This window comes from Otolemur garnettii, unplaced genomic scaffold, assembly GCF_000181295.1.
Source record: "Otolemur garnettii isolate 467f Iridium unplaced genomic scaffold, OtoGar3 scaffold00016, whole genome shotgun sequence".
Classification (NCBI taxonomy): domain Eukaryota; kingdom Metazoa; phylum Chordata; class Mammalia; order Primates; family Galagidae; genus Otolemur; species Otolemur garnettii.
In genome coordinates, this window is record NW_003852411.1 from 2,432,595 (window position 1) to 2,446,663 (window position 14,069).

The 14,069-nt window shown below is 37.9% G+C and overlaps 1 protein-coding gene across 1 annotated transcript; it reads right to left on the bottom strand.

The window, feature by feature from the left end:
* Positions 1–5,783: 5,783 nt before the first annotated feature.
* RGS1 (regulator of G protein signaling 1) lies at positions 5,784–10,140 on the bottom strand. The gene is made up of 5 exons (XM_003785606.3): positions 9,943–10,140; positions 9,501–9,581; positions 9,152–9,213; positions 7,499–7,662; positions 5,784–6,615 (listed from the first exon to the last, which is right to left on the bottom strand). Exons 1-5 carry the CDS (start codon positions 10,077–10,079, stop codon positions 6,430–6,432), a joined length of 630 nt encoding a protein of 209 aa, XP_003785654.1. The 5' UTR covers positions 10,080–10,140; the 3' UTR covers positions 5,784–6,429.
* Positions 10,141–14,069: the final 3,929 nt, after the last annotated feature.

Here is a 14,069-nt window from a genome sequence, read left to right on the forward strand (position 1 = left end):
GGGTTTTTATCAGTTTCAAAAATTTCCATCATGTATTCCTTTTCCTGCTTTTTAGCCCTCACCTCCCTTTTTTGTGTTGTTTTTGGCCTTTACTAGCCTAAGTTGCATCCGAAATAAGCTTTTCACATATTGTTTTCATCCATGGCCTGCATCCTCTTTTCCAGTCAGCTCTATCTCAAGGAACATCACGGGTTAGAGAGATAACCTCGGCCTTATGTGGGAGCTAAATAAGACTGCATTATAATGGAGAAGTTACTGGGTTTTTCCAAGATGGCTGCTCATATCTTTAGAGATGAAATAAGGAACTGGGTTTTTTATTTTTTAAAGAGAATTTAAATTTATATTCGTGTGCTTATATTCAATAGGATAAAACTCCCTCGTTAACCCAAAAAATAATCCCCCAAACGCGGCGGTTTTTCATTATCACTCACAAGAATGCCAGTGTGGGTTGCAAAGCTATTTTGGGTATGAGAATTCCTTCATGTGGCTTGGCAATGTGAGGTTTATTTGCTTCTAACAGTGCCTCTTCTAGAATAGTGGTTCTCGACCTACCTAATGCCACGACCCTTTAATACAGTTCCTCATGTTGTGGTGACCACCAACCATAAAATCATTTTCGTTGCCACTTCATAACTGTAATTTTGTTACTGTTATGAATCATCACATAAATATCTGAAATGCAGGATGAAGTTAGGCGACCCCCTGTGAAAGGGTCTTTTGACCCCTAAAGGGGTGGTGACCCACAGATTGAGAACTGCTGTTGTAGAAGAGGCAGCACGAGAACAGAGAACAATCAAAGTTCTCTTATTGCCATGCCTAGAATATGTAGCTATCTTGTCTATTCAGATTCCACCAAATAGAACTCAGTTTATGTCCCTAATAATTCAAGGTCATGTAGCAAATTCATGACAAAAGAGCTGCTAGAAAGTAAATACCCAGTCAAATGTCAACATGTTTCTTGTCTTTTTCTTTTTGTACCATTTTCAAATTCAAAGTCAAGGAGGCATTGACAAGTCAACATCCAGTCAAATACAGACTATAGAGAAACATTCATAGAAGGTTATAAAATGACCATTTTTGTCTTTTTGGTTTTTACTATTGTTTTAAAGTCTATTTTATCTGATATGAGAATGGCTGCGTCTTCTCACTTTTGGTTTCCATTTGTGTAGAATATTTCTTTTCATCTCTTAACCTTGAGTCAGTGCAAATCTTTGTAAGTTAGATGTGTTTCTTGGAGACAATAGACATGTGATGTGGCTTTTTTTTTTTTTTTTCAGTTTTTGGCCAGCTGGTTTTATCCCACCACCTCTGGTATATGGGGCTGGGTCCTACTCCTTGAGCCACAGGCACCACTCTGGAGTATGTTTTTTTTTTATCCATTTGGCCCATCTATGCTTTTTAAGTGGGACATTCAGACCATTCACATTTGGTGTGGTATTGATATGTGGGTTACTGTTCTGTTTATCATGTTGGATGATACCTTGTTGCTTTGTTTTCCCTCTTGTGTTTCTGTTTCATCAGAGCTGTGAGCTCCCAACACTTTCAAGTGTTTTTACACTGATGTGTTTCTATTACGCTAGTCCATGTATAATGTAGTTTTTAGTATTTCCTGTAGGGCAGGTCTAGTTTCAAATTCCCTTAGTGTTTTTACTTGTGACCACCAACCATAAAATCATTTTCATTGCCACTTCATAACTGTAATTTTGCTACTGTTATGAATCGTAACATAAATATCTGAAATGCAGGATGGAAAAATCTTTATTTCTCCATCATTTATGAAACTTAGTTTTGCAGGAGATATAAATTCTTGGCTTGCAGTTGTTCTATTTAAGAAGACTAAATAGATTGGGGGTACAATCTCTCCTAAAACGTCTTCTGTTAGCTTTATAGGTTTTCCTATTTAAGTTAGTTGTTGCTTTCATCTTATAGCTCGTAGAATTTTCTCCTTCATTTTTACTTTGGCCAGGTTGATGACTATGTGTTTTGGAGATATCCTCTTTGCTATGAATCTTCCTTGTGTTTGATGACCATCTCATATGTGGATATCTGAATCTCTGGTGATACCAGGGAAATTTTCCCCAATAATTCCCTCAAATAGGTTTTCCATGCTTTTTGCTTTTTCTTCTTCTTCTCCCTCAGGGATACCTAAAATTCTTATATTAGCTTGGTGTGTGCAGTATCATACTTCTCCAAGTGAGTGTTCATTCTTCCTTATTCTTTTTACCTCATCTTTGACTGACTGGGTCAGGTCAAAAGCCACGTCTTTGAGCTCTGACATTCTTTTGCTTGGTCTAGCCTATTGATGTTTACTGCTTGCTGTATATTGAAATTCCCTATGACTCTGTCATTTCTTTAAGTTCTATTATATCTTTTCTTATGTTGTCTATCTGTTTACCAAGCTTTTTCATTTTCTCATTCATGTCATGAAACATTTTTTTTTTTGGTTTCTTTGTGTTGGCTTTCAACTTTTTTTCAATCTCATTTTTCTGAAATCATTCTGAATTCATATTCTGAATTCTATTGCTGATCTTTCAACAATTTCCTTTAGGTTTTTTGTTGCTGTAGTCCTATTGTGATCCTTTGGAGAAATCAAAACAACTTGTTCTTTCTCATTGCAGAGTTCCTATTCTGATTTCAGCTTGAGTGCAGCTCTGCCCATGCCCATGGGCAACAGTGATTGTCAGTTTACTTTGGTTTGAGAGCTGTCCAGGACACATTTGTGGGCAGCAGTGTTTGCCAGCCATTGTGGCTTCACTGTAGCCCTACCCATGCCTATGGGCAGTGGAGATTATCAGCTCATTCTGGCTTAAGACCTGCCCCATTCAGGCTGCATTTGTTGACAGTGCTCTGGCTTGAGACCTGCCCCATACAGATTGTTGGCTGGGCTCTGGCTTGAGAGGTGCCTGGTTTGTATCCTCCAGTGGCAGCCCACCCAGATCCCTCAGCAGCAGTGGGGAAACACAGTTACTGCTCACAGACTCACAAGAGTGCCCAGCCTCTTCATTCCCTTCCCACCCCCGTACTGACAAGGGTGATGGGGAGGCAGCAGCAATGGATCTGACCCCGGGTAGACAAAGTGCTCTGAGTCTAGGGTTTTAAAATGGCACCGGCCACAGGGCCCGGGGTTTATAGTACCCAGGGTCACCACTGTGCTGTCTCTCCAGAGTGACCCTGCTGCCAAGTCTTGAGGTAAGCTCCCCAATGTCAGTCCTGCAGCTTTCTGCGGTGGAGGGTCCCTGCTACTTAAATAGCAGTAATATAGGGGATGTGTGTGAAACCCTGGTATTCTCCCCTCTGTGTCTTCCCTACGTTTGGATCATCCTCCCTGTGTACCTTCACACCACAGAGCAGGTTGCCTTACTTCTCCTACACTTCGGGTGCTTCCTTTGCCTCTTTTTCACTCACAATGCTGTCTGTGAGATGATCGATCTGCAGGACTTGCCACCTTCAGTCCTTTCTGTGAGAGTGGTGTATACAGGCTGCTTCTAGACCACCATCTTGCCCCCATAGACATTGAGTTTTAACTATGTGTGTTGTTTACTGCCGCAGCTTTAGCATCACAACTGGACATAGCCTATAAGCTGAAAATCTCAGATTGTGTAGCTGGAACATATTTACAGAAATAGTAGATGTCTCCAAGACTTGTCCTATTTCTGTGAATGATCTTATGAAATAGTCACAGAATAACAACAAAAGTCAATAAAAAGAAAATTATCTTTTCATGTATTTTACATTGCCTTGAATTTAAATAGCCAGGATAGTTTTTTTTTTTTCAAAATAAAAAATTATCTTAGATGCTTGCTTAGGCCATCTGATTAAAATGGTGTGGCTCTTTAACATGGCATTTTATCAAGACAAAGACCAGGAGTGTTCGTTGTATGACTGCTCTGTATGTGTGATGAGACAGTAGTACTAAAAATAGGAACAGAGTGTCATGTGTTTATAGGGACTGCAGTTCATCTCCACTAGAAATTGAAAATAACTACGTAATGGTATAAGGTGATGAAAGTATTTATGGAAAAATAATTTTATTCTATCTGGGGCTTGAAGACTTGTTTGGACTTTGAAAACTGGAAGGAGGTAGGAAAGGGCATTTTAGAGAGAGTAGAGATTAAGGCCTGGAGATAGTGAAAGCTCAAGCTTGTTTAAGAAGAGATGAATATGGGCAGTGCCCTTAGCTCAGTGGGTAAGGCACCGGCCACATACGCCGATGCTGGTGGGTTCAAACCTGGCCCGGGCCAGTGAAACAACAATGATAACTGCAACAACAACAACAAAATAGTTGGGTGTTGTGGCAGGTGCCTGAAGTCCCAGCTACTAGGGAGACTGAGGCAAGAGAATTGCTTAAGCCCAAGAGTTTGAGGTTGCTATGAGCTGTGATGCCAGGGTACTCTACTGAGGGTGACATAGGTAGACTCTGTTTAGAAAAAAAAAAGATGAATAATCCAGTGTGACTTCAAGGGAGGAAGAATACCCAGAGGGTAGTGATAAGAGCTATACCAGTCCCAATGGAAGGATTTTGAATTTCAGAATGAGACTTTTACACTTTTTTTTTTATGTTATGATATGCTGATCTGTATTTCAGAAGAGGAAGTTCATGGCAGTTCAGAGGATGGATTAAAGAAAAAGGTTGGAAAGAGGGAGAAGATGCTGCATGAATTGGGTGATGGAGTGAGACAAAAGAGAGACCTGATAAAGGAGGCAGAGGAGGAAGAGTAGGAGAAGGAGAAGAAACTGGACTCACTGTCTAAGTTACTCTTATAATATGACTTGGTAAAGAATGAGAATAAAGCATAAAGTAAAGCCAGCTTAGACTCTGTCCCATGGAAACTCAATATAATGCTGTTTACACCTGATCTTTGTATTGCTCCTTGCTATTATTTTATGCCTAATGACTGGGCCATCTCATAGAGAGATTATCCACAGTATTTCATATGGTATGTAGTTGACTGATTGTGGGATAAGATGTGGATCACAGGTGGATGGGGATCACAACAGTACAGGATCTACCAGAATATGTACACCTTGGTTATTTTTTGGCTCTCTCTAGATGATCACTGTTTAGGTTAGACTTAGAACTGTTGCTGATGTTAAGTCTTCTGGTCTACATGTCTTCTAGTCAGTGGGTGGCAGTATTGCATAGATTGTCTACTCAGAAGACTCGTTGGCAGTCTCTGACAGTGTCACTGCGCCTTCTTCCCCAGGTTCCCAGCCCTGTGTTAATAGATCACCTAATAGTCAGAATCACCTAGGGTTTCCTTTTAAATATAGATTTCCATATTCTTCCCCGTGGAGATTCTAATTCAGTCCATCTGGTAAGGGATCCCCAAAGAAAGAAATGGGTGTTCATTTTAACATTGTAGGTAATATTGAGAGTTAGCTAAATTTGGGACCTGATGACTTAAACTCTCGGAGTCTCAGCTTTCATAGGATTGCTACGAACATTCAATGAGAAAATACATCTGGGTTTTATAAATTTATAAATTTTAAATTACAATAAAATGTGTTGTTAATTATATTATTTCTTGAAATAACTTTTCTGTCCTGTTTTTAAGGACTTCTTCAGTTTCTCATCGATTCCAAGCTCAACTCCATTTGTATGATTCTTTTTGCATTATGATAGCAGGGAGAAAACTGATGAATTCTGTCCAATTTAACCCATAAAATATAGTATTAATTTGATAATAGTTTTAGAACTTGAGACATGCTAGAAGGGAGGGCCTTTCTTGCTTTTTAGAATCCAAGGAATAAATGCTTTTTAAAACAGAAAGGAAATGTACACAGAAATTGCTTTTATATTTTAATACAAAGCTCATATTTTTGTTAGCACTGATAATTTAATTTACAGATATATTTTAACTTTCTGGTTTTAAGAGCAATAGCTCAAGTTGAATGCACTGTTTTCTCCATCTTGTCCAAGCCAGAAACAATCAAATAAACAAAATAATACCTAAAAAGCTTTGTGTCAATAAACGGCAATTGTAAAAGACATCTATTTCAACTAGTTTTCTATGTTAAAGAGATTTCAGCAGCTCAATACAAACTCTATATAATAGTATGTAGCATAAATATCAGTTGACCTTGGAGCTTATAGCTTATTATCATCAGTTCATAACCTTTATTCACAGTTTCTGTGTAACTGGAGCTGCCCAGCCTTCTCGGTCCTGAGGGATTTTCTGATACAGAGTTCCACCCTTTTGTATGACGGTACCATTGCATCTCCCTTCTATGGTCTTTCAGTTGTCATACTGCATACGCTTCTTCGGCTCTGTGCCTGGATAACTTCCATGTTAATCCATTCTCAGTCATTTGTTCTTCTCTGGGCCTGTTAAGTCACCCGAAGGGCCAAGTTGTCTACCCAAGGAGTCAAACTGGCACATTCCTTCCGTACTTGATACCATCTTTTAATTCCCTTCAGCTGGGAACCAGTCATTTTAGGCTATTAGCCTGAAGGTCATTTAGAAGATTCAAGTAAATATCTGATTTGAGGAACCTGGGATAAGAGTCCTTTTCCATAAGAGTATATATGACTTTTTGAGCTTCATCAAAACACGTGGGGGTAGGTGCTTTAATCTTCTTGGCTGTAGATTCTCGAGTGCGGAAGTCAATATTGATCTAAAAAGAAATCATTATTTGTTGATATACACTTCTTATTTATTACAAATGTTATGATTTGGCTGTGTCTTTTGAAGCCCCTAAAAGTGGTTTTAAGGCCTCATTTAAATTGGGTGGAATATCTTTTGAATGCTTCTTCTAAATGAGCCCTATACTAGGAATGGGAGAGATAGAAAGAACTATCACAAAAAGGTCTTTGCTCCAAGATAAAGTATAAATGGGAGATGCAGAAGAAGAAAACCTGAAAGAGTTGAATGTCCAAACTATGTAGTACATAAATCGCAAATAGTGATGTGGGCATTTAAGATTGACAGGAGGAGAAGGCTCTCTGTGCAGCTATTGTCTTCTTGGACCCAGACTATTTATCTAGAAGATGGTACTACTGATAACTGGAAATGTATTTTGCTGCTGTGATTGTATATATCAAACTAATCTGTATTTTTATCCTTATCTGAGATGAGATAGTTCATTAAGGACTCCCTGATATGAAATTCTGGCCACTGGGTGGCGCCTGTGGCTCAAGGAGTAGGGCACTGGCCCCATATACTGGAGGTGGTAGGTTCAAACCTGGCCAGGCCAAAAAAAAAAAAAAAAAAAAAAATAAGAAAGAAAGTAATTCTGGCCACTATCACCAGACTCCTCCCCCTACCTCCATCATATTACCTAGTTTTACAAAATCAACGTTTTCATCATACTGTGATGAAATCTTCACAAATACAAAAATTTAGGTATTGGTTGCACTAAACTATATTTATATACATAAATATATAGAAAGAAAATCATGATAGCCATAAAGGATTTCATCTTGTTATATATGTTAAATGTCATTTCTGTATCTAAGTTCATTTACCCAGAAATCAGTGATAATGAACTTCATACTCACTTGTTTAGCAGCATCTGAATGCACAAATGCTTTATATATCTTCTCGGCTTTGCAACGCAAAAGATCAGAGTCTGTTTTTTTATAGTCTTCACAAGCCAGCCAGAACTCAATATTCTCCTCACTGAACTCTGATTTTAAGAAATTTCCAAAGACATCTTGACCAGCTAAAAGAAAGGAGATCAAAATAATTAAAGTAATTGAGCCAACTAGTGAATAAATTGAAGAAGAAATTTATAAGAAAAATACTATTTATTGCATTCCTTTTGTACAAAGGTAAGACATGGCTAATGCTGAAATAGCTGTGCCACAGTTTACAGAGAGGGGGAAGCCTTAGACTTTCTTTCATTCATAGAGAAAAAATCTGGGGCCAAACAAATTTGTCTGCAGTCATACCATGTTTAGTTTTGACTATGGAACAGCCTCTTTTCTTATGTATAATAACTCTTAGCCAGAATGTAGACTATTTTAGGAAAGCAATCATTGGCAAAGGGCGTTAATATCATGTGGATAACTAACAAATATAATTTCCCCATCTAATTCACATTAGCCAGAAAATATTAGGCCTACATTTCAGTATTATCTATGTACCTCATTACTGATTCTATTTGCTAGTGTTTACTGAGACTTTCATCGGGGCAGTTTCTATGCCATGTACTTATTTGATTGAATTTTAAACTATGTCAGATAATAAAATGGAAGAACTAGTTTGAACTATTTGATTCTCAAGCAAGGGTCTTTAGGGTGTTTGTGGAGAAGAGAGGTTCTCTTTTCTAGAGAATCTCATCCTTTAGGTAGAGACCAAGCTGTTTATCAATATCTCTGAACAAGGGCCTAATCCCAGTAAAATTGCATTGCCCTTGACCGGGGATGGCAAGCTGATTTTATTCTTTACCTCCTCTCACCAGAAAATCCCCACAAGACCACAAAACCCTTTGTGTTTAAAAAATTCTTTTGTCACGTCTATGTGTATACCATATGTCATGTTACATATACTGTAATTATTTAATGAACACTATCTCCCTGACCTACAAGGCAGTAAGGGATCTTATTTAAAATCGTACTTAAAAATCTCTGATAGTAAATACTTAGTTTCTCTAAAATGCCTGTCACATGAACAAGGAAGTTAATGAATGTATGAATGATAAATAATTAATTACATGACTGTATCCTAGTTTTACCACCCAACTGTACAAAAGTGCATTCTGTAAGCAGCTTTCAGAATTATATTTCATGTATTGAGATATTGATATTTTGATATTTGGCTTACTTTTAAAACCTTTAAACTTCAAACCCCCGGCACAATATTTAATTTTATTTCTGTCGGGATCCATGGAAAAACATCTAATTATGTTGGCAAATTTGTCTAAAAGAGTGCTAAGTATGGGCCATAAAGTTTGTGTATGATTTAAAATTGCTCACAGACTTTATGGCTACCCTGTTTTACATATGTAAATGCCGAAGTTATCAGTGATAACTGATACATGTACATAGTACAATGTTTTACATATGTACTATGCCGAAGTTATCAGTGATCACAGAAAAACTACAACTTTTGCAGCCTATCCTACCTAGAATACAATATTTAACTGGATCCATCCGATCTGTTGGGGTCCTGAGCAGAATCTGGAAACACTGTCATTCAGCTGTACTTACTTTGGGTGGCAAGAAGTTTTTCCAGAGATTGAGACCACTGCAGTACTTCAGCAGCAGAAAGTCTGCGAGGAAAACATTTATGCAAATTAGTAAGATTTTTTTGTCAGTAAAGTTTGAAAAATTCTAAACAGATAAAAATCTGACAGTGAGAAAAATAGCAAATATGTGTGTATACCTGTTTGTATTTAATTTACATTTGCACTAATGCAGCCTGATGTTATTTGACATGTGACTTAAAAGAAATGAATGATATGTGCAGTATTAATCTCTTCCTAGCATTAATGCAGACCTAAATGCATGGGCTACTCTTGTAAACAATCATGATAGTTTAATAGATCAGTGTACATACATTTCCCTGGACTTGGAAGGTTTCATCCCAGACTCCAGATGTGGGATCATAGATCTCAGGTACGCTTTCATGTCCATTCCACTACAAAAGACACAAATGTGAATATTCATATTTCTTCACCAGAATTCAGCTCATTTATAAGAAGAAAAAATATGCAATAGATGATAATAAAATGTAATAATAAAAATAGTTGATACAACATTTTGCTATATTAAGATAAAGCTCATTTTTATAAGTCCATCTCTAGAAAAAAATTACCATCTAATTTAATGCTGTATCCGATTTATATTTTAGCACAACGGAACATTATCACTCACAATGAGGAATTGCTCTGATCTGGGCAAACTAAACACTCACGTTCTCTTCCATTCTTCCTCAATCCTCTAGCCATTCAAGATAACCTGCATTAAAATTCACCAAGTGAGTTCCTGAATGAACTTACAAAGTCTTTGGCCTCCTTTTTTGTGTTTTGTCGTCTAGAAGTGAATGTCCAGTTTCTTTCAGTTCTTTTGGGTTAGCAGAGAAGAACATTCCTGGCATTCTGTCTAAGTCTGACCTGGAGATGGCTGCTGCTCGCATGGTCTGCTCACTGCAAATGTTAGCGAGGCGATGTCTCTGCTGCTTTATATAGTGAGGGCAGACAGGCGCTTGCTGTTCAAAGGAGCCTGTTTATCAAGTGATATTACCACAGACGCTGGAAGTTCCCCTTTTCTTGGTGTGTTGTGACGTGTATCTTGAAAAAAAAAAAAGCACACAGTGATGTCTTGTGGTTGAAACTTAACCAAATGAGAACAGGTCACTTGATTAGAAGGAAAGAAAATTAAACATTCAGAGGCACACACATACCACATGTCAGCATCGAGAGCCTCAGGTTTTGGTTCCAGAAAGTGCTTGCTTCTTCTTAAAAGCTGTACATTCCAATCAAATGTTTCTGTTAATTGCATCACACAGAAGCTCAGTGTTGGAGTCATATCCCCCTTTATGCTTTGGATAGTCTTTGACTATAAAATTCATCTGATGACAATGTTTTATTTTATTTTATTTATTTTTAATTGTTGGGGATTCATTGAGGGTACAAGAAACCAGGTTACACTGATTGCATTTGTTAGGTAAAGTCCCTCTTATAATTGTGTCTTACCCCCAAGAGGTGGGTGAGACCCCACCCCCTCCCTCCTTCCCTCTCTCTGCTCTTCCTCCCCACCCCCCATGTACTAGGTCATTAATTGTCCTCATATCAGAATTGAATACATAGGATTCATGATGACAATATTTTTTAAGTGTTTTTTTTTTCCAGGATGCAGTGCTAAGTAAACAAATACTTTCTGTTTGATTATTTTGCACCTGTCCTGTAGGAAGGAGAGTTAGGGAAGGTCATTCTCATGTTTTCCCGGTCTAGGTTGCATTTTTATTTCCATGGGAGGAAATTTCTGCATTAGTAGTTTCCATGGTATGTGCTAAGAATCTTACTGGTGGCGTATGTGATGATTTTAATGGGTCCATGGCTTTTAATATTATTTTATTTATTTATTTATTTATTTTTAAATTTATTGTTGGGGATTCATTGACGGTACAAGAAACCAGGTTTCACTGATTGCATTTAATATTATTTTAATGTGTATTAGCCATGTAATTAATATACCAAACTAATTTTTTTGCATATTACTGGTTAAGAAAAGAATAAGTCAAATAAAAGCAAATCCATAAATAAATAAAAGTATAACTAACACACAGATGTGATCTAAGTATATTGATAGTAAAATCACACAGCATCTGAGGAAAAACTACTTAAGGTAAAATAAAAATATATTCACATAGACCACAAGTGTTACTCCTTAGGTGACGATCTTACAAAGTTTGTCAGTATCTCTGGAGAGATGTAGTCTACTTTAATTAATATCAAAGTTTTTTAAAAACCTAAGGGACTAAAGGACTAATTATTTATTAGGGTAGAGGGTTTTAGTGAAATAGAAGCTCTTACAGAGTTTACATGGTGTGGCTTATTTAGACAGTGTCCAGTTCAACTTAAACATCTTTTGCCCCAGAAAGGACAACAGCCTTTACTTAAAGAGGCTTCTGATGGTGTTAGGGACAGCTGATAAAAGGGAAGAGACTAGTAATTTGTCTGTGTTGGTTCTATCATCAAGATACAGAATATTTGAAGGAAGCCTATTCACAATTTTATAAAAATCACTTGCACAGAGTCATACACTTCAACACGATGACCTTATTCATTGTATGTAACATGCATAATTAGGTGTAAAAGATAACAGGGTGCATTAAGAAAGAGTACTAGCGAGATGAGCTCACCGCTTTGCGAGTGACCCAAACAAAACTCATGGGGCGCAGGGACGGATGACATAGAGACAGGGGTTTGAGCTCTTCCTGTGGCTCAGTCCATGCTTGCCTTCCTGTTAGAGTCTGCAGCATTGCTCGGCTTTATCTAGTCATCTTTCACGCCACTAGATAATATTGAGTAAGTTCTGTTAGAGAAAAATAAGTGCCAGGTTATTTTAGGTGGCCTGCTATTACTGTCATCCAAATATATTGACAGTTTTCAGAGTGTGCTTCTGCAGCCCTGGTGCCTTTGGACATTAAGGAGTGTGACGGTGAGAGCAGCCGCAGAAGTTAGGGGACCCACCAAGTCTGGGAAATGTGGGGTTCCTGACTTGTTAAAAAGCCAAACCTTCTTTAGATAGGGAAAATAGTTTTCTGAAATAAAGTTCTCTTGACATCACCTCAAGAAACTCTCACCTGGCATCAAAATACATTTTGCCTCTTTTGAATTAACAAACTGCTTTAAACCTCCCAACATTTTGCTGCCCTAATCTTGATTTCCAAGCTAAATGTTTACAAGCTCACAGAGAGAAATAAACTCCTGAAAGAGGGAGCCCTTGTAACATAGCTGTATCACCACAATTGGCGGTTGAAGCATCTCAGCGGCACGATAATGTAGCTGTTCTCCTAGAGGCCGCTTGCTAGCCCATGTATGCCAGAGCGTGGCAATTTGGTCGCGTTGTGCCAGCCATGGCTGATGAGTCCATGACTGGGCATTGAAAGTTCCCTATCAGTCTCACACAGAGTGTCATAAACTGTAAAGATGAACTGTCCTAGCAACTTTATTGAATCAATGTCTTTGGTCGAGATTGTAGAGGACTTCAAAAAAGCCCAAAGAAGAAACAGTGGCTTTCACAGCAATCTGGGTTTTATTTTTCCTGTGTGAAATTGTGCTGAAGTATTTAGGTTGGCGTCCTAAGAAAAGGAAATCTTCATGTATCTTCATGTACTCTTATTGTTATCTTTTTTAAAAACAAAAGATAGGCTTTATATTTTTGTTTTAAGCTTATAGCAAAACCGAGTGGAAAGTACAGAGAGTTCTCACATGCTTTCCACCTCTCGCCCTGCCCCAAACTCTGCTACCACCACCAGACCTCATCAATGTGATACATTTGTTACAATTAATGACCCTGTGGTGACGCATCTTTATTGTCCAAAATCTATAGTTCACTCTTGATGCTGTACGTTCTATGGATGTTCCAAATGGATCATGGCAAGTGTCCCCTAGTATAGTAACAGGATAGTTTTCTTTGCCCTGAAATTCCAAATGTTATATTTTAAAGTACCAATCAGATTGGTTCAATCAAACATTTCAGATTGTAGCTATCAATTTTTATGGCAAAAATGGGGAAACTTTTTATTTTTGCAGAGCTGACTTTACCTTTTGGTTTTACTTACCCCACCACCTGAATACCAGCAGGGAAGGCTCTGCTTAATGGCCTTTTCAACCTTAACATTAACGTTGATTGAGCCTTTAGTATTTTGCCAAAATTTTGTTGTAGATATTAGAAATTGTGGGACAAGTGACAACGATGAGTATAACACTGTACCTTAAAAATAAAAACATGTCTACCCTGGAAATGTCTGTGGCATGAACAGATATTTGACCCACTGAAACAAAATGTCTTACTTTGACAAATTTTAATTGCGCTCTCAGAATGTATCAGACACAAGTTACTACAAATACAAAGAGGAATGAATCTCTGTCCTAATGGTTTACAGTCCAGAAAGGCAGACAGACACAAGTGAGAGACTCCATCAGAAAGGAATGTACTGAGGGAAGAACACAGAAGGAGTGATTAACTCTGGAAGTACAGGACGGCAAGCAAAGGGCTGCCGCACTTGCCACAAAATCAACACGTATCTATTCTTTGCCCGTTTCTGCATTTGCACTCAGCACTCCTTGGAAAGTTCAAAATGCTGCAAGAGAGACACTTTGGTCTTCAGCAAACAGAAGATCATGGAAGAATAGATCCTGTATGTAGACACGAAACTTTGCAAACTTTAAATGAGGCCTAGACAACTTTGTTGAATTAGCATAACCATTCAGTGGTTAGGGAATGGAGTCTACCTGGATCTTTTATGGCTCCTTGTTCCCATGGCTCGCTACCTGGGTCTTTTTTGATTCCTACAGCATCCAGGTTCTTTAAGGCTTATAGGTAGGGTTACCAGCATTGTTTCAGTGAAATTTCATAAAGTTTACTTGAAAAAGCTTCAACAAAGATGAATTTGAAA